This window comes from Cicer arietinum, chromosome 3 (assembly GCF_000331145.2).
Source record: "Cicer arietinum cultivar CDC Frontier isolate Library 1 chromosome 3, Cicar.CDCFrontier_v2.0, whole genome shotgun sequence".
In the NCBI taxonomy this organism is placed as follows: Eukaryota; Viridiplantae; Streptophyta; class Magnoliopsida; order Fabales; family Fabaceae; genus Cicer; species Cicer arietinum.
The window spans coordinates 26,269,873-26,289,819 of record NC_021162.2 but is presented as its reverse complement, the minus strand read 5'-3'; the positions used below and the strand labels follow the sequence as shown (position 1 = coordinate 26,289,819).

The 19,947-nt window shown below is 30.4% G+C and overlaps 1 protein-coding gene across 1 annotated transcript in view; it reads right to left on the bottom strand.

The window, feature by feature from the left end:
- Positions 1-16,457: 16,457 nt before the first annotated feature.
- Positions 16,458-19,947, bottom strand: part of LOC140919703 (uncharacterized) — a 31,606-nt gene continuing 28,116 nt past the window's right edge. The window contains exons 3-7 of the mRNA XM_073366316.1: positions 17,791-18,000; positions 17,605-17,697; positions 17,387-17,503; positions 17,078-17,299; positions 16,458-16,466 (exon numbers count right to left, since the gene is read on the bottom strand). Coding sequence (XP_073222417.1) covers positions 16,458-16,466; positions 17,078-17,299; positions 17,387-17,503; positions 17,605-17,697; positions 17,791-18,000 — 651 coding nt within the window. The remainder of the gene's footprint in view (positions 16,467-17,077; positions 17,300-17,386; positions 17,504-17,604; positions 17,698-17,790; positions 18,001-19,947) is intronic.

Here is a 19,947-nt window from a genome sequence, read left to right as displayed (position 1 = left end):
TTTTGTTTTTGAGAACTTTTAAATCAAATACCTGCTTTGCCAAAGATTTCAAATTGAGATCCCATTATCTTTTGGAATGTTTCAGTGGATTTAACAAAGTTGGTAATGTCATTTTTTAGTTCTTCAACTTTTATTTTCAAGATTTTCTTTTTTATTATCCTCTTCTGGAAGATGAATTTTGACATTTTTTTTTGTTTAAAATTGTTTGTTGTTCAGACAACTTTTTATGAGATAGTTGCAAGTCTAGAGTGATTTTTTCATACTTCTCATTCTTAGCTTGAAGTTCCTCATTGAGTTTCTTTATTTCATAAAGTTGATTTTTAAGAAAACCACATTTATGAGATAAAGTGTTTGAGTCATTCAAAAGATTGTCAAATTCTATTTCTAATTTTTCACAAGTAGGACATAGCGGGTCACTTGGTTTTTAAAACCTAAAGCCCAATATCGAGTACTATATATTGGAAGTTTTGTTTCTTTTCACGGGAGGAAATATTAGGACTCAGATTGCTACAAGAAATAAACACTTTTTATTTTAATTTCATTGAAGACTAATTTTATAAGTTTAATCCACAAGTTCAGAGTTTCATCAACACCTTGCGATTCAGGTTACACTGTCAATTTCGCTTCATGATTCTATCACTTTTTATTTAATTATATGGATATTCTGATTGCTTAAAATGAATTTCAATAGGTTCGATTAAATTCATATGACATAATTTGGTTTCGGTTTCTAATTTGGTTGAACTAATTTTGGGACGCTTGATCGTTAATTGTAATATTTTAGAGATTGTGATGCTTAATCCAGTCAAAGAAACCGAATTCACATAGGATTGATTACGCTTGTTTGATCAAGTCTATAGTCAAATAAGAATATAATCACAAATTAGAAATTAAACTCATTGATAGAATTTGATATGTTTGAAACTCGAAAAAGTGGATTAATCATTTTGCTCATCTGTTAAAACAAAAATCTAAAAAACCCCATTTCTAATTTCGACTTTCAATTTGGTTAATATAATTATATCAGAAGTCCTTGCAAAACAAATCGAGTTATTACCTCTATTTACATTTTATCAATTGTATTTGACCTGTGTGCGACAACAGATCAATCCTTTTAAGGGTTCATCCTCTTGTCTGTTTATCCTCCAGTATTGAAGACATGATGTATTGAGTCATATTTTTCTCATCTTTATCTTAATGATGAGTAACGTGTTTTCTAATATGAATTCACTCAAGAGCACATATTAGTCATTAACCACAATCATAATCTTTTAAATAATTTTGTTATCATTAAAACCAATTGAGAGAGATTTTGTCTCAACAATCTCCCCCTTTTTGGTGATGACAAAATTCTTTTAGATTATGATTTTTGTAACGATAATGAAGAAATTGTCGCGGCCTAAAATTTCGAGTATTTCTCGAATTCAATGGAGTCGCCACCAAAATTTATTTTAAAATAGGGAAAATATTGGGAAACCCTTAAAATAGTAAAAATAAAAAAATGTGGTCTTTGAAACCAAATTTTGAGTTCGGCAGTCGATTATGCGTAGGGAAGGTATTAACATCCTACGACATCCGTTAAAACAACGGTTACCTATAATTAATTGTGCAAAATTAATTTTAACTTAAGTATATTTATTTTTCTTTGTTATTAAATATGAATAACAATTATTACTATATTTAAAATACGATTTTGAAATAAATATGTACTTAACAAATAAAGGAAAAAAAAAGAAATTTTTATTTATGTGCTTGACAAGAATGTGATCTTGCTCCTACGTATCTCCTGATGCGATGGAGAAATCAAAGCTATGTAGTTCTTAGTTAAAAAAAAAACGGATGTGTTGAGTGTGTTTTAAAGAAAATTTGTTTTGTGATAAAAAAATGTTTTGACAAAATAGAAAAATAAAAGAGTTTGATTTGAATAGATATATTAAAATACGAGTTTTAAGACGATCAAGTTGTACAACTCGTGTCCCAAAACTCAAGGAATAAAGAAGATGTCATATCTAATTTAATCCTCTAAAAAAAATATTTTATTATTCTCGATTTTTAAATTGAGTTTAAAAACTACCAAGTAGTACAACTTGTGTTTTAACACTCAGAGATAAAAAAGAGTTACATCTAATAAATAGGTCGATTTTAGATTAGTTCATTAAAATAAATAAATGAATAAATAAATAAAATAAAATAAATAAAATAAAATAAATAAGTTAAATAAAGAAAGTTTTAGAACTATCAAGTATAATTATAATTATAATTATAATTATAGTAATAACCTAGGCTGATACTAGGTGTATATATATATATATATATATATAGAGGAATAGGAGATTAGCACATAGCCGCATTAGGAAATGAGGTATAAAACATTCTTCCTCTCTATACCTTGATCAAAAGCCACCTTGCATCATTACTAAAACCATAAAGCATTCTTCCTCTCTGTACCTTGATCACAAGCCGCCTTGCATCATCACCAAAACCATAAGGTATTCTCCCTCTCTGTACATTGATCGAAACATGTAATGATAGCCAGATTTTTTTATAGTGCCAATCTGAATATTCCCTTTTAATTATAATAACAATTTCCTTCCATTTAAACTATATTCCTGAAGCAATGTTTTCACAAATTTAGCGACAATAGCAAACAACATTTGGATTTTTGTAATAGTTTATCATATATCCAAGTCTAAGCATGATTGTGATTATTGTATTTTGATCGCCTTGACATATCTTAACCGACTAATGTATTACTCAATAATTTCCTTAAACAATGAGTTACCGTCCTTTCCATAATTATTTGATAATTTAGGTTTGTAATTAAAATAAAATACTAACTATATTTTATTTATTAGTTATATTATGTTTGAATACCAATTATTTATAGAAATAGGAGAAATGCATCAGTACTATTTATTTTCCTCTATGAAGTGAGTATATTTTATGTACCTATTTAGATTTTTCTGCAGTACTTTGAAATTAAGTTTGAATTATAGAAATGGACATGTGTCCTTTTTATTTTAATTATTTTGTAATGATAAAGTTGCTGATTATATTGCACAAAATGGTCCAAATACCAATTAATTCTTGCTGATTTCTGAAACAAAGAACTTGCACATATCACTTTATTTAATTAAATTAAATTATTCTTTTACATGGTTGTTTTGTTATTTCATAGTTCATGTTATTAACATTCCTTAATACTATTTACAATATTATTACTAGCATACTTGTTTTAGCATATTACATTGAGTTTAAATAAATAAAGTTAAATTAATGATTGAATCAAATAATATGAGCTCTTGTTGAATACAACTTCTCTAGACATTTCTCTATTGTTTTATCTCTAAATTCTCTTTTAGATAAACATGTGCAATTGTATTCTCTATCTTATATACATCTATATATAAATAAATAATTTCAATTTGTTTAAGATCCAAAGACTTATTTATTAGATAATATAATTATTTATTTATTATTTTATTATTTATTTATTTATTATTTATTTTATTATTTATTTATTCGTTTATTAATTTTTTTGTTATTTATTTTATTATTTATTTATTTATTCATTTACTTATTTATTTATTATTCATTTTATTATTCATTTACTTATTTATTTATTATTCATTTTATTATTCATTTACTTATTTATTTGTTTATTATTTTATTATTCAATTATTCATTTACTTATTTATTATTTATTTATTATTTTTATTATTAATTTATTCATTTACTTACTTATTTATTATTTATTTTGTTATTTATTTATTTATTCATTTATTTATAGTAAGTAATTTATTTGTATTTGGTGGTTGTGTGGCTATAATTCTCTCGCGGACCATTAGAGACGGCGACCGACAAAGGAACAACCTGTTAACAGATCAGATTCATTGGACGAAATCTTCAGTCGAGGTAAGGGGTGGGATGATGTTTGATTTTATGAGTATAAAATAACGTGAGATGAACAGGAATGCTGAAATTCCCAGATGTTCATTCGGGACTCACTACGTACAGTTGAGCCCTATTGAGTAATAATAATTAATTAATAAAATGTGAATGGTAACAGTGAGGACAAAAAAATAATTTAGCAACCTATAGAATTGCCGTGAAATTTATTTATATCAAGATTGCATGCCATCTGATTTTATGAATATTATGTTGATTGTTACTGTGTGAATGATACGTACTGGAGTTTTCTTGTTACTTAAATGAAATTGTGATATTAGTTGAAATTGTGATATTGATTGACTAATATACATATACAATGATATACAATGATGAATGTTGTGAAGTCAAACTGAAATTTATTTAGTTGTGATTTTGGAGTTAGAACTATTTTGTCATCATATAGGGAGGGTCTGACAAACCTAGTGATTCAAGGAAGTACAACTGAATGAGCCTGATCGTGGAGGGCTACAGTCGAATTGTAAGTTAAGAATGATAGACCTTGGAGGTATCTCTAGTGGGGAATTCCTAAGTGGATTATTGGGTTATTCCCTAAGGCCGGGAGCTACTGTGCAACATAAGAGTACCCCGACCGTCGCGTATATGTGTCTCGGGTTGAGTTGAGGGGATCTATGAGGACTTGGCCATTCATGAATTGTCCGTCCACTCTTGTAGTGGCATAGTATCAGGCCTCCTAACCAAGTACTTCAGAGTAGAATGGTACCAAATGATGAAGTATAGAGTATAGGACATGCATAACATTTCATCCTTGTCATTATCTTATTGTGAATGAGTTTGATAAACCGTTGATATTATACACTTGACTATTTTTGAGGTTGTGATAATTTGATTGCTTGCGTGTTCTCCTCGTGTATTTTATACTGTTACATAATTTCGATACTCACCCCTCGTTGTTTGTGTTTGGCGTTTGCGATGGACGCAGCCGAGTTGTAAGTTGCAGGTGATGACTAATACCATAAGGAGAGGCGGAAGCCATCATGTCTTGGAGACCCTTATTATTATGCATTGTGTTGATGTTATTTTGAGTATTTTTATTTTGGGAATTCCCGCTTTGATAGTGACATCAGGTTGAGACTACATTTGAACTTAATTTAACACATAAGTATGTGTACTTCAAAAAAGATTTTGTTGTCTAATATTGGGATTTCAAGTTGTTAAGTTTGATGGAACCTTTGAATTTATTCGACGTGTTTGCGATTATATGATACTTTTTACCTTCAAAAAAAATGTTTGAAAGTTTATATTTATTTATTTGTTTCGAAATAATTTCATTGTTTAGAAAATAAGGAAATAAAAATAAAGATATTGTTTGAATAGGGATATTGTTGTTTTAAAATTTTCTCAAGTGTTTTAAATCACTATCCTCTATGAGAGGATGAGAATCAGAGGATATAAATTTAAGACTTTAAATATGAGCTGAATAAATAAAAGAGAATGTATAGAAGATGACACACATAACTTTATACTGGTTCACCCAATAAAGGCTACGTCTAGTCCTCACACACTTGTGAGTTTTTTACTAAGGATGAAACAGTTTAACCTCTCACAGAGGTTAGTTACACTTTGTGTATTCTTTAGCCTCACCAAGCTTACAACTTTGTTTCTTACAAGTTTCAACTATTTCCAAGTGTAACTCACTTGGAAATTACAAAGTGATATGAGTATGATGTTTCTCTTTACTTAAAAATTTCTAAAGGATATTTCAAAGATCTAGTGGAAGACTATAAAAAGTATAAAGAGAGGATGGAAATTGCTCTTGATAGCTTTTGGAATATACTCTTTTTATGCAATGTTGTTGTGTATCTGATAATGAAGAACTCCATTCCTTTTGTAGAGACCTTGTGATGCTCTTTCCATGTGTCAAAACACTTTATGATCGTTGGGGACTTGATAAAAAGTCCAATCTCTTTATGACTAGAAATCATTATTTCAGTGATGTTGAATATTTTACAACTGTGAAGGTTCATCCTCTTGTCTGTCTATCCTCCAGTTTTGAAGACTTGATGGATTAAGTCATATTTTTCTCCTTTTTATCTTAATGATGAGTAACCTGTTTTCTAATATGAATTCACTAAAGAGCACAAATTAGTCATTAACCACAATCATAATCTTTTAAATAATTTTGTTATCGTTAAAACCAATTGAGAGAGATTTTGTCTCAACAAAGTCAAATGAAAAAGAAAGAAGGAGATGTTTCCCCGTAATCAAATTTAGGTGAAATGAATTTTTCTCAGGTCCTATACCTACAACTTTTTTTTAATATATTTGTAGGTAATTGATACCTATACGTACGCTATCAATTATCGTAGCCAAAAATGACTGTAGGTATATGCCAATTATTTTGTAGTGTCCAAATAATGACTTGCATCAATTCTGTTTTATGGTCAACTATCATATCGGTTTCAATTTTTAACACTTCTCCAAATACTCATGTTAAATAGCACGTGACAAAACAATATTTATAAAATTTAAATTCAAATAAAGAATAAATAAAATCGAGATATAATTAATACTACAATCAATAAATATTTAATGAGATTAATGCAATGTACAATTTTTGACATTAAATAAATCATATATATATATATATATAAAATAAAATGTACTCTATGAAATAAAATGGTGGTGTTTGATTTTTTTTTTTTTAATTAAAAAGTATAGAATCATTATGCAAATTTTAAAATAAATAGAGAATAGAGTATTATGATAAATAGAGAATAGAGTATCACTGAAATAGCATAAAGTTTCTTCTTTTTATTTTTTGAGCTCAAAATATATTGTGGATGGCAGCATAATTTGTTGTAGCCACCATCAACTGTTTGTACCAAGCTCAACCCTGGAATTCTGTTATTAGAAGGAGAAATCAATTTCATATGCGTTATTCTTAGAATTAGCAAATAAACTCATCATATTAAAACAACAGGTGTGTGTACATTTAAACAAATCATTTAGATGTATGCTCTGATATTACTAAGAGAGTGAAATCTCCTGTGTGTTAAAAGTCGAAATGTATGCTAAAAACATTGGTTTCAGTGACATGTGGTGTTTTTCTCCATGTTTTCTCACCCATTCTCACAATTTACCACTGATTTCAAATTATAGTAGTGCATGTTTTGGTCTAATCCTAGTTGACTATTTCCTTGAAATGGGTGTATTATGTTCTTCAGCATGAGCTTTATGTGACAAGCTCAAATTTCACATAATCAGCTGCTGACTCTGCAATCAAGAAAATATCGAAGATTTTTGCTAGCTCAATATTTTTCTTGAACAGCTTGGTATTTGGTTCGCTTTGAAGGTTTTTTCCCGTTTGTTGCAGTGACTTTATTTATGTCAATTTTATGTTTATGTTTGCATAATTGACATCAACTGTTTTTTTTACATGATATGCTGCATAGAGCTTATCTTCGATGGAAGTTGAAACTTTCTTATGGGGTAACTCTGGGGATCAAATTGTAAAATAATTTAGTTCGGCTACTATGTTGGCACTAAAAAGTTACATGCCATCTGGTAATGATTCTACATGCATTGAGAAAATACATGGAATTTTAATTCAATCTTTTGTTTGCATTCTTTTATTATTTTTAGAAAATTTCTTCTTACTCGGATCCTCAGTGGACTATTGATGACAATATAAATTCCGATTTGGATAGAGGGTTATTTGTTAACAATGAAAAGAGAAAGAAGAGAGACAACCATTCTAGAGTTTCATAACATAGAATGAACCAAACTTCAGTTAATAGGGTTACAATGCGTATATATTTAAAAGAATAGAATTGTCTAAAATACCCTTACTACTAATATATAATAACATTATCTAACATTTCCACTCAAACCCACGATGCATTAACATGGAGCATCGAGAGTTTGTGAGCTAAAAAACAAAAACGTTTAATAGAATGCATCTTTGTGAACAAATCAGCAATCTGTAAAGAAGAAGAGACAAACGGCAGAGTAATGGTTCCATGCTGAAATGATGACGAGTTTTGATCTTGTATACCCAACGAGACCCAATAGCATGTTTTCCAGGAGGAAGAGGTACTAATTCCCAAGTATTGGTTTTGGGCAATGCAGATAGTTCTTTTGCCATAGCCTGCTGCCAAATAGGATCAAGAACAACCTCTTTATTGGAAGAGTGCTCAGACAAAGTTGATGAGAGGGGTAACGAGGAGGATCAACAATCGCAGGAGGTGGTTATCTTGGCTACAGGAGCAAAAGTTTCTTCATAATCCATACCATATTGTTGAGAGAAACCCTTAGCAACAAGACGTGCTTTGTAGCGCTCAACTGACCCATCAGACTTAGTTTTGATCTTGTATACCCAACGAGACCCAATAGCATGTTTTCCAGGAGGAAGAGGTACTAATTCCCAAGTATTGGTTTTGGGCAATGCAGATAGTTCTTTTGCCATAGCCTGCTGCCAAATAGGATCAAGAACAACCTCTTTATTGGAAGAGTGCTCAGACAAAGTTGATGAGAGGGGTAACGAGGAGGATCAACAATCGCAGGAGGTGGTTGGACAGCCGGGGGGACAAGAGGGATGTCACCAAAGAAGAAGCAACAGTCAAAGAGAAGAACCAACAAAGAGAGAAGCAACGAAAGAAGAAGTAGAAGCCAAAGAGAGGATCATTAGCTATACCAAACAATCACAATAAAGAGAGAAACCAAACCAACAATACATCATATCAAATAGTCACAATCAAGAGAAGAACCAAGCCAACAAAAAATCAAACCGAAAAAGGAGCGATAAAAAAAAAAGGAGCAACAACCATATCAAAATCAACAAATAGGAACAACCAAAGAAGTAGCACCACGAAATCAAATCAAAACAAACCAAACCAAATAGAACAAAACAAAACTAAATCATATCAAACCAAACTAAACTAAGAGAGAAGCAACCAAATAGATGAACCACTTGAGAGAAGAGCAAATAAATAGAACAATCAATATGGAGAGAAGCAACAAAGCAAATCACTAGAGAGAGGAGCAATCAAACAAAAGAAGCAACAGAGAAAGCGACAACACAGAAGAAAGCAACCAAAGAGATGGGAGAGAAGAACAATTAAATTACATACAACTCCTTAATATTGATCATAACAAACAAACATAAAAAAGAGACATGTTATGTGTGGAGACAGAACCAACGCCTGCTAGTGGCATAAGAGTGCCATCAGCAATCATAACCGGCACAGACGAGACAGGTTTCACAAACACAAAAGATTTATCATCGTGTGTCATATGATGAGATGCTCCGGAATCAAGAATCCATATGGAAGGAGATATATCTGACATACCAGAGGAGTTCAAACCTTTAGAAGAGGTGGCAGACATGACATGTGATTGAGTGGTAAGAAGGTTTTTTTGAAGTTGCTCTGCAATATCAGATATTTGGGAAGCAGTCTCAGATGAGTATACATAACCAGAACTAGAGCCAATGGTAGAAGGAGCAGAAGCAACAACATTGGACGATGACCCCCTAAAATTCTTCTTATGTGTTCTCCCCAATTTCGGACAATGTGCTTTCCAATGTGCTTGAAGAGAATCATCCTTAGCACCAGTCATAACAAATAATGACAGGAAAATACGACAAACACAATCAATGAGACACAATAAATTAAGGATAATCTGGTGCTGTGCGAGCCCGATTTCTCCCCCTACATACGTCGTTTCGCCGATCTGACTGTTGAATATGAAGATCTGAATGTTGCGAACCTGCTGTCCAAAAATCAGCCCGATCCAACGGTTAACGAATGCGCAATGGATGTTTTTGTGAGACTGATTTAATAAAATCAGGAACTAGGTTACTCTTCTCTTTTGGTGGTTGTCTTTCCTATTAAAATAATCTCTATCTTCTTATATAGTAGATCTCAAAATCAACCAAATGTCTTTGATACCATGTTAACAATGAAAAGAGAGACAACCACTCTAGGGTTTCATAACATAGAATGAATCAAACTTCAGTTAATAGAGTTACAATGAATATATATATATAATAATAGAATTGTCTAAAATACCCTTACTACTAATATATAATAACATTATCTAACACTATTGACCTCCAAAGTATGTTGCCTTATTGAATGTCTGCTTGAGTACATGTTATAATTGTTTGATTATTATTATTATTATTATTATTATTATTATTATTATTATTATTATTATTATTATTATTATTATTATTATTATTATTATTATTATTATTATTATTATATATTATTATTTGATTAAGTCTATTTTAATCGATATACTGTGCATATTACAATTACATGGCTTTTATTGAAATGAGATGCATAGTTTTTGTGGAAAGGGTCATTACAGCTATTGTCCCTGAGACTCTATTGACCACTTTGCTTCGAAAATACAATAGCTGGAGGGCTAAATTCATTGCAAAAAACAAAAGTAAATTGCAAAACCAATTCAAGAAAATCCAAACGAAATTGTGGAAGAATTTCGTATGGGATTGGTATGTTACTTTCTTAGATATTTCAATGTATTGTAAATTGTAATAAGCAACTACAATGACTTAATAAGGGAGTATTTCAATCTCTAGGTCAATGTCATTATTTCAACATCAATTCTTGAAGAGGGTTTAGATTTTCAAAGTTACAATTTGGTTATTAAATTTGACCCATCTTCCACAGTCTGTAGTTTCACACTCTTGTGAACCTAAGAACTAAATGATTTTAGTGAAGCTCGATTATTGCTTCAAGATTGTTTGACCTCTTATTCTATTTGCAAAGTTGATAATATAATAGTTTATTGTATATATGTTTTAATGAAATAAGTAAAATTAAATTATATTTTATTATATACTTCAATTGAATTAGTTAATAAAAATAAATTAAAAATTTAAATTTATTTTACGGATATTAATAATTTAAAATTACAATTAGTAGTAAAATAAAATAAAATAAATTTAATAAATAATAATAAGTTTTAGTGATAGACAATATTGTAGGAAGAGATCAATTATTTATTTAAATTTATCTAGCTTTTAGCGACAGTTATCATAGTAGGTAGAAATAAAAACATGTAGTGACAGTCCTCAAAATATGTGGTGCAGTTCAGCCCAGTATCAAGACACCTCTTTAAAGTTGCGGTGGATCCAGATGTCATTCAAAATATTCTTGACATTTACCTACAATATATGACTTCTAGTGACAAATTTTGTTTGACACTAGAAGTCAATTTTTTTGTAGTGGGAGAAATATCTGAAGATCTAAAAGTTTTTATGTAATGGAATTGGTGTCAATTTAGCGTAAAATTCATATGGCATTTCTACATCAAACGAGATGGATAGGTCACGTGAAAAATCAGAGTTAAATGTTTCAGTTTAATAATTTTAATAGTAATTTCATTTTGTCTATGTGTTCATAAAGATTGATAGGAAACTAGTTTAGAATATATTATTTTATTATGTATAATGACTACTAGCAATTTATAAAGTGGTGAGACATGTAAGAAGTGTTGGTGGGTCTTCATAGCATGCTAACAAAAGTATTTTGGTACACACTATCTTGCTCAAGGTCAATATATTAGAAAAACTTAATGTTTATTTGGTAGTCATCTTAAGGTTGATTTTACTGGTTTTATTATAATTCAATTATTACGTTACATCGATTAATACTTATTAGATTTGTTAATATATATGTATCTATTAAAATTGGTTCACATATTACAATGATATAAATATTGGTAAAAATGTTTTATGGTACTACTACAATTTCTTACAATTTCCTTTTTTGGTTTGACATTACAAGTTAGGTAAATGTTGCAACTAACGTTATTTTTCAATGAAGTGAATTATCCTAAGTTTGCATAGCGCGGGAGAAACATATGGTCCAAACAAAATAAGATGAATAAAGGTTGTGTGAAAAATATATTTTGGTGTTAAATGAAAATTCATGTTGTAAAGAAAAAAAGTATTGAAAACATATAATCATATATACTTTAGCATTAAATGAGTGTAAGATTACATTATACATAAATAGTAAATACACAAATGATCATACATAGAGGAGTCATAAAAATATATTTTTTCAATCATTATTTTTTATGAAAAACAAAAATTAGATTCGGGGAGGATAGAAGATATGAATTGAAATCGTTGCAAATATTGGAGAAACCACAATTGGTGTGTTTTTTTTCATCATCATTACCCAATTTTTGTTTATGAGAGTTTGTATTTTATAATCATATTTTAGATACCCTCTTCTCCCAACTACATTTTCTCCACAGTCATTGATTGAACCCTAATTACTTGCATAAGTATCTCGAGTCTCGAGTCCCTTATCACTTGGATCAACCCATTATTGGTAGAGAGAGTTAAAAAACTTGTGCGTCTAACCATGCTCAAAATTCAATGAATCGACATCTCCTCCTTTTAATTACTTATATATCAAATTATCTACACATTAATCTATACTTATACTCGACCACACATATCGATTTACAATTCTTTTAAATTATGAAATAATAATTTTCACAGTAATATGTTGTTGATTTCACAATGCACTTCTTTGAATTATTGTGCTACAATAACTTGTTACTTTATAGTTTACAAGTTAAAATTTAAATAATTATCTTTATAGTAAATCAATATTTCATATAAATTAAAAACTAACAATTATATAATCAATACCTATCAATTAATTTGATATTTGTGATGATCTATTAGTCGTCTTGGCACAAGCTACACACTAGAAAATATGTATTTGCCACCACCACAATTTATGATGAGTTATATGTAGTCATTTGAACAAAATGATTCACACAAATAGATAGATGTTCAATGAACGTCGTACTTGATTGATTCGATTTTTGGATCTGTGCCTCTTTTCTTAGGTCAGAAAAGATGTCTCATATTTTATGCTCGGACCTCAGCTACTTTGATGTTTTGTTTTGGGCCTATTAGTTTTTCAAACTTGGCAATCACCAAATAGATTATAAATTATGCTTATTCAGATGCTATTTTTAGTTCAATGGTAAAATACACTAGAAAACTGTATGAATGGTTATAATCATAAATTAAACTTTCAAATTTTGATTATAGTTCGCTATTCATTATTTCCCTTTGAATATACAATTATGGATCACTCTCTCTTTGAATATAAAATTACAAATACTATGATATTTAATAAAACATTATTTTATGTACATGTTAACTAATCACACTATACATGTAATATTAAAATATAATGTCAATGACTATGTTATAATATGATCACAGAAATGCAAAATAAATCAAATTTATCAAAAATCACATTTTAAAAAATTACCACAAAATTTATGTAGAAAATAACATAACATGTGTTTGACAATTTAAATTTGTCCAGAAATTTAATTTACCTATATTCATTTAAGATAGTGAATTTGTTTATATTCAACTATCTTATAGTAGTATATATTATATAAAATATGACATTATTACATTTTTTTTAATATCTCAACTTCTCTTCATATTTTTTTCTCGTAAAAACTGCATGATTTCACTATCTTCTTTGTCCATAACAGTTAAAAATTAATTCAACTAGAAAATAGGTAATCAGTAACTTTAAATGATTTTGATGTTTCTACTAATTTGACCTCCACATTTCTTGTAACCTATCCGAATGAGTTATTTGCATTTGTTCCAAACGGGTTCCCGCGAGTTAATGATAGCTCCAAATGGTTTCATGAGATTTTAAGGTTATTACATATACTCCACTAATATTTTTTTTCTTCCTTTGTCCCATTATGCTTCTCTCTTCTGAAACTCTCTCTCATCTATTTCTCTTTATCCAATCAAAGTCTTGCAGTAAAAAATTAAAATAAAAATGGTTAATTTTAGATTGTATTTAAAAACTTGTGATTAAATTACTCGCAATCAATTAAAAGTAGTTATATGTACTCTACTAACATTTTTTTCTTCCTTTGGCCCATTATAATTGTCGCATTTGTAAGAGAAAATTGTCTCAAAATAATTGTTGTTTTTGATTTCCAATGCAATTTTAATTTTTTTTTACCAATTTTACTATCTAATTAATACTATATGCATCACTATCAATTTTTTATCCTTGCATTTATGATAATTGGAATTAATCAATTATTTATAAAAATAATTTAATAAAATTATCATTCTCTCTATTTTATTTATCATATTTTCTTAATATATATAAAATAGCTAAATACAACGATTATTTTCAACCTGTATTAGAATTTTAAATTTTACATAAATAACATATTACACATGATTGATTTTAATTAGTTAGAGGTAATTTAATTACTATTTTTCAAAGGCAACTTAGACCTTATCGATAAAAACCTCACCCATAAAAATTGATTTATAAAATGAATTGTAATTAAAACTACTTTTTAAGTTTTAGTTTGAATTTTGAAGAAGTTTTTGGTGTCTCCTTGCGTGCCATAGACGAAAGTTTCACTACGCGAAAAACTGCATTTTACAACGCTTTTTTTAATCCATTTACAGCGCTTTTTCAAAAAAACAAGTGCTGTGGAATCGAGCGCTGTAAATGATACAACAACGCTATTAAAAAAGCGCTATAAAACATGTAAATATAACGCGCGCTTGTTATGCACATTTTACAGCGCTTTTTCAAAAAAGCGTTGTAACATGCACCCCATTATATGAGTTACGGGTCTGCATTTTACAGCGCTTTTTAACACAAGCGCTGTAAAATGCACACCCATAATATGAAATTATGGATCTGCATTTTACAGCGCTTTTGTTGTACATTTTACAGCGCTTTCTGTAAAATGTACACCATTAAAGCGCTTTACAACAACATTTTACAGCGCTTTTTAAAAAAAGCGCTGTAAAATGTGTTTTTTTTTTTTTTAAACGCTGTAAATTAATTATTTGAAATGAAAAGAGCTTTTTAGCTTTTTATGACATTTTTTTTAGAAAGTGCTGTCTTTTATCTTTGTATCCAAAATTATTTTGATCCAAAATCAGTTCACAATCAGTGCACACAACAACAAAACATATTCAAATACCATAAGCAGTTCACACAATCAGTAGAAAAGAAAACAAAACCCTGTAACTTAATTAACATATATGGTAACTCTGTAATTTACAACCTAAGTAACTACATTCAGATACATATATACAACCTAATTTACAACCTAATTACCTACATTCAGATCCATTATATAATAACTAACAGATCCATTATATGCATATATTGTGTCCTATGATCATTTACATATAATAACTAACAGAATATACATTATATGCACTAGCTACCATATAATATTCAGATCCCTTGCCCAGCAGCAAGCTATTTCCCAGAAAATCAAATAATTTTCATGTCAAGCACGTACTGACACCATTCTTCCTTTAATTCCATCAGATCTTCCTCAGAATATGATGGACTGGAATTGTCAAAGTACTGCAATATAAAAATTGAACATATTATATTAAGTTAGTATCAAATATATAGATAATTTATATATGAAAATCATATAATGCAAATACCGTACCGTTTCTGGGATAATAGTTTTATTCTTCTCAACAATCTCCTTCATGAATCTCAATATGTAGTACCCACAGTCGATGTTATTTGTTTGACGAGGGCACTTTATTGGGATCCATGTAATGTTATTAGACTTTTGCTTCGACACTTTAGCACCTCTTTGAGCTCGAAAAACTTTTAAGGCACTATCGAATGAATAAATGTGATTATTATAGCATGAACAAACACATTATTTATATATATATATATGTAAGAAATAAATGAATATTACTTACGTGTCGAGCATAGTCTTTATTTCGGGGTGATTGCTGTAATTGCCGTGCATGGGATCCAAATAGTATATAACTTCAGAGACCACATTGATTAAGCAATTTTGTTTATACACAACTAATAATTTAAATTCTCATCAATTAAAAAAGATAAAATTACGTACCCTGAATTATATGGGTCAAGAACAATTTATCATTTTCTATATTTCCTAAACACGTATCTACAATGTATTTCTTTACATTGTCTGGATCGAGTTTCCACATCGACATCTTATGCGGAGACAAGAATGAGTATGTATTTGACAATTTCCTCGTGCACACGACCTTCTCGTACAAAAACCTTCAATGAAAATTTTAAACTAGATTAATTACCAATACATTTAATTAATTACAAATAAATGCAATTAAAAGTATTTTTTACCTTATGTACAAGCTGATTATAGTAGCACTCAGCTCCTTATGTTCGAGAAGTTCGTACATGTGCTTCTTTTTGAGGTATTCAACATACTCATCTCCAAATATATCTTTATTCATGTGTACGATGGACGAATCGTTGCTGCTGCCCATGTTCCTTTTTATTTGGATGTCAAGACACGCCCCGTATTTACCAAGGCGTGGCTGACTTTTATTAGGAGCAGCAGTAGCTGCGGCCGATTTTCCCCGATCCAGATTTTTTGTTGGTGCAAGTTTGGCAGCTTTATTACCCTCGGGCCTTTGTGATTTGGCAGCTCTATTAACCTCCAATTTTTTAGGTTTGCTGCATTTTTTTGGCTGTAGGGGTGGTTTATTTATTTGGACCTACAAAAATGAGGTAAAATGTTAGTTTATTGAATCTGAAAAAATGACAAACCTTAGGCAATAAATGTGACAAACCTTTTCGGGAGATGTAACTGATTTGTCTCTGGGAATCTTTTTTTCGAGGGCAACAAGGTGTGTGGGCCATGCCACGTAACTGCCAATAGCGTCGCTTAAGAACTTCATATCTCCATCGTTGTCCGGTATGGGCAACGGTGCAGTTGGTTCGAAAGCAACCGTAGGCGATACTTTGACATGGCCCGCGGGGATCGGAATATTGTGCAATACTTCTCCCGAAGTATTGTGCAATATTCCTTTTCCCACCTTCCGTTGAGTCGGCGAGGACAAGTATAGGACACATGTAGTGACACCCTACATCAATAGTTAAAACATAAGTACAGTTAATATATAAGTTTGTTTAATACATAAGTAATTACATAAGCAAGTAAGTAGTAAGTAATTAATTACCTCGGGAATACTCTTCAAACCGACGTTGCAACTCCCGGTTTCACTCTCCATTTGTATTTCAGGTTGGAGCTGAACCGGAAGTTGCTTGTCTTTATTCGTATTCACCAAGAGTGCCACTTGCTCCGATAGGATTCTGAGCTTCTCTAATACTTCCTCGTTGGAAGGTTTTTGGCGCTTCTCTTGAGGAAAAAAGCTTTTGGGAGTTACGCCAAATCCTTTCCCCCTCACTCGACCGGAATACTCAGGGACATTAAACACTTTCCCAAGAATGTCCCTGCACGTATCCTTGTTGCCCTCTTGAGTTTCAGAACTTTGTTCAATAGTTTCCTAAAATACATGTAACATTAAAAAGATAAGTTCAATAGCATTTTTAAAATACAATATTAAAAAATATTAAAGTGATAATATACTTACACAAAGTTCTACAACTTTCTTGACATTTTCATTATCAACCACTCCTTCTTTGTTAACACGCGCTTCCTTCCATAAGATATGACGACCCAAGGGTTGATCGGCTTGGGTGTCTTTTCTCTATTCGTTAAAATCATAAACAAAATAATACAAATTAGTTACACACTATAGTTTATAATACAAATTACTTCATTATATAAAAGTGATGTTTAATTACTTACAATTTTTTGTTCAAGGCGTGCATATCCCATACGTGATTTCTTGTATGGGTGTTTTGGGTTGCTTGCCCGTTCGCGATTTGCCGTACTAATATTCTATATAAAAAAAAAATTGCAATTGTGTAAAAATTTAAAATACGCTACGAATATGAATAATAAAACACAAATGCTAATAAATTAATAACTTACGACAAACGCCGGGTCAGAACGTTTGGAAACAAATGCACTCCATTCATCCTTTGATATATAATGTTGATATATCTTTGGAGGTTCAGCATTTGTGTTTCGTTCTCTATCTTTTAGATAGAAATTTGAGAGATGGGATCTAAATCCACGATGGATCTTCCCAGCAACTCTCAAAACATAAGACTTTCGTCCCTCATCAAGAACAAAAGTCGTCTGCAATGAAAACAATTATAAGTAAAGTATTTTACAGAAAAAAAATTATAAATGACAAAAGAGTAGATCAAAATATTTACTTGAATGTCATTCCAGATGATATCTTTGGCATCCTTCAACGCCTTATCTCTCCAGTTGTCTATTGTTATTGGGACATTTTGACGAACAACAGCCCCAATGTAGCTTACAAACATAGAGCTGTTGGGGTCAACTGGCTGACCACTCTCGTTCCAGCCAACCTAATAAACTCATATAGTAAGTACATGCCCTAAACCCTAAAAAAAGATAAAAAAACACACAGCAAACAGAGTATAAGCAAACAGAGTATACCTCAAATTTAATGCCACTGCTCCGTGCTTTAATCACCCTTTGCATGATAGTTGCACCACGTTTGACTTCTTTTTCGTAAGTCTTAGAGGTGCCAACTTCTTCATTTTGAACTTCTAAATCTTTGTTTGTATCCATTTAACTACAACAAGTTCAACATGCACTTTAGTATAACATCAACAAGCTCAACATGGATCATGCATTATTATAAACAAGCTCAACATGTATCAGTATATCTTAAAATAGCTCAACATGCATTTTAATGATTACAAAAAATTTATAACATCAATACCTGAATAATGGTTTGAAGAAAGATGAAATATGAAGAAAAGAGGGAACGCAAAAAGTTCACAGAAATATGGTTCACAGGAATACGGTATTGAAGAAATACGTAATGAGGGTTACGTATTTCAATGAAAATATATTTTGTGAAATGGGAGAGATGATCTTGGATGGAAATAAGGTTCGAAATGAAGGAGATGATCGTGGAAATAAGGTTCGTAATGGACGGGATGATAGGGTTTGCAAAAGAAGAGAAGAACGATGAAGGTTGAGATGATAGTGAAGTTTACGTAATGAAGAGCAAACTGAAGAGGTTACAGTTATATATACGTAACCCTTTTACAGCGCTTTCTCAAATAAGCGCTCTAAAATGTCTCTTTATGTTAATTTTAAAAGGCTCTTTTACAACGCTTCTCCCAATAAGCGCTGTAAAAGACCTCCTTGTTTTATTATGGTATATGAATATTTTTTTAAAGCCTTTTACAACGCTTTTTCAAATAAGCGCTCTAAAATGTCTCATTATGTTATTTATAAAAGGCTCTTTTACAGCGCTTATCTGCAAAAGCGCTGTAAAAGACCTCCATGTGTTATTATGTTATATGAATGTTTTTTAAAGCCTTTTACATCGCTTTTTCAAATAAGCGCTCTAAAATGTCTCATTATGTTAAATATAAAAGGCTCTTTTACAGCACTTATGTGTAGAAGCGCTGTAAAAGACCTCCTTGTTTATTATGGTATATGAACGTTTTTTTTAAAGCCTTTTACAACGCTTTGCTAAATGAGCGCTGTAAAAGGCCTTATTGTTTTTGTGTTTTGTTATGTTATTTTTTAAACAAGCTCAACATGCAAAACCCACATAGTAGTAACTTGTAAGCGTAATTTTAAAGTGTACTTTATGTATTTTGTGTATTTTGGATTTTGGCTCGGAGGCTTTTAAGCCAAAGTTAATAATATTTTGGGAGTTTTATAATCAAAAAGATATTTTGATTCCAATTAGAATTTCTCGTCGATAAATAAATTGAAATTAACTGCGATGAACCTTTTACGTAGAATTTTATGCCTTATGAGTGAAATGGTAATTTTAATAAATATCAAGGTATTTGGAGATATTTATTAAAAGTAAGTAATATATATATATATATATATATATATATATAAATATATATTTATGTATATATGTTTGTTTTAGGGGAAAGGAAAAGGAAATAGAAAAGAAAGGAAAGGAAATAGAAAGGAAAGAGAATAGAGGAAAGGAAAAAGGAAAGAAAACTGAAAAACACATTCCATCGTCTTCTTCCTCTGAACCCGCGGCCAAAATCCCTCCTTTCTCCCATTTTC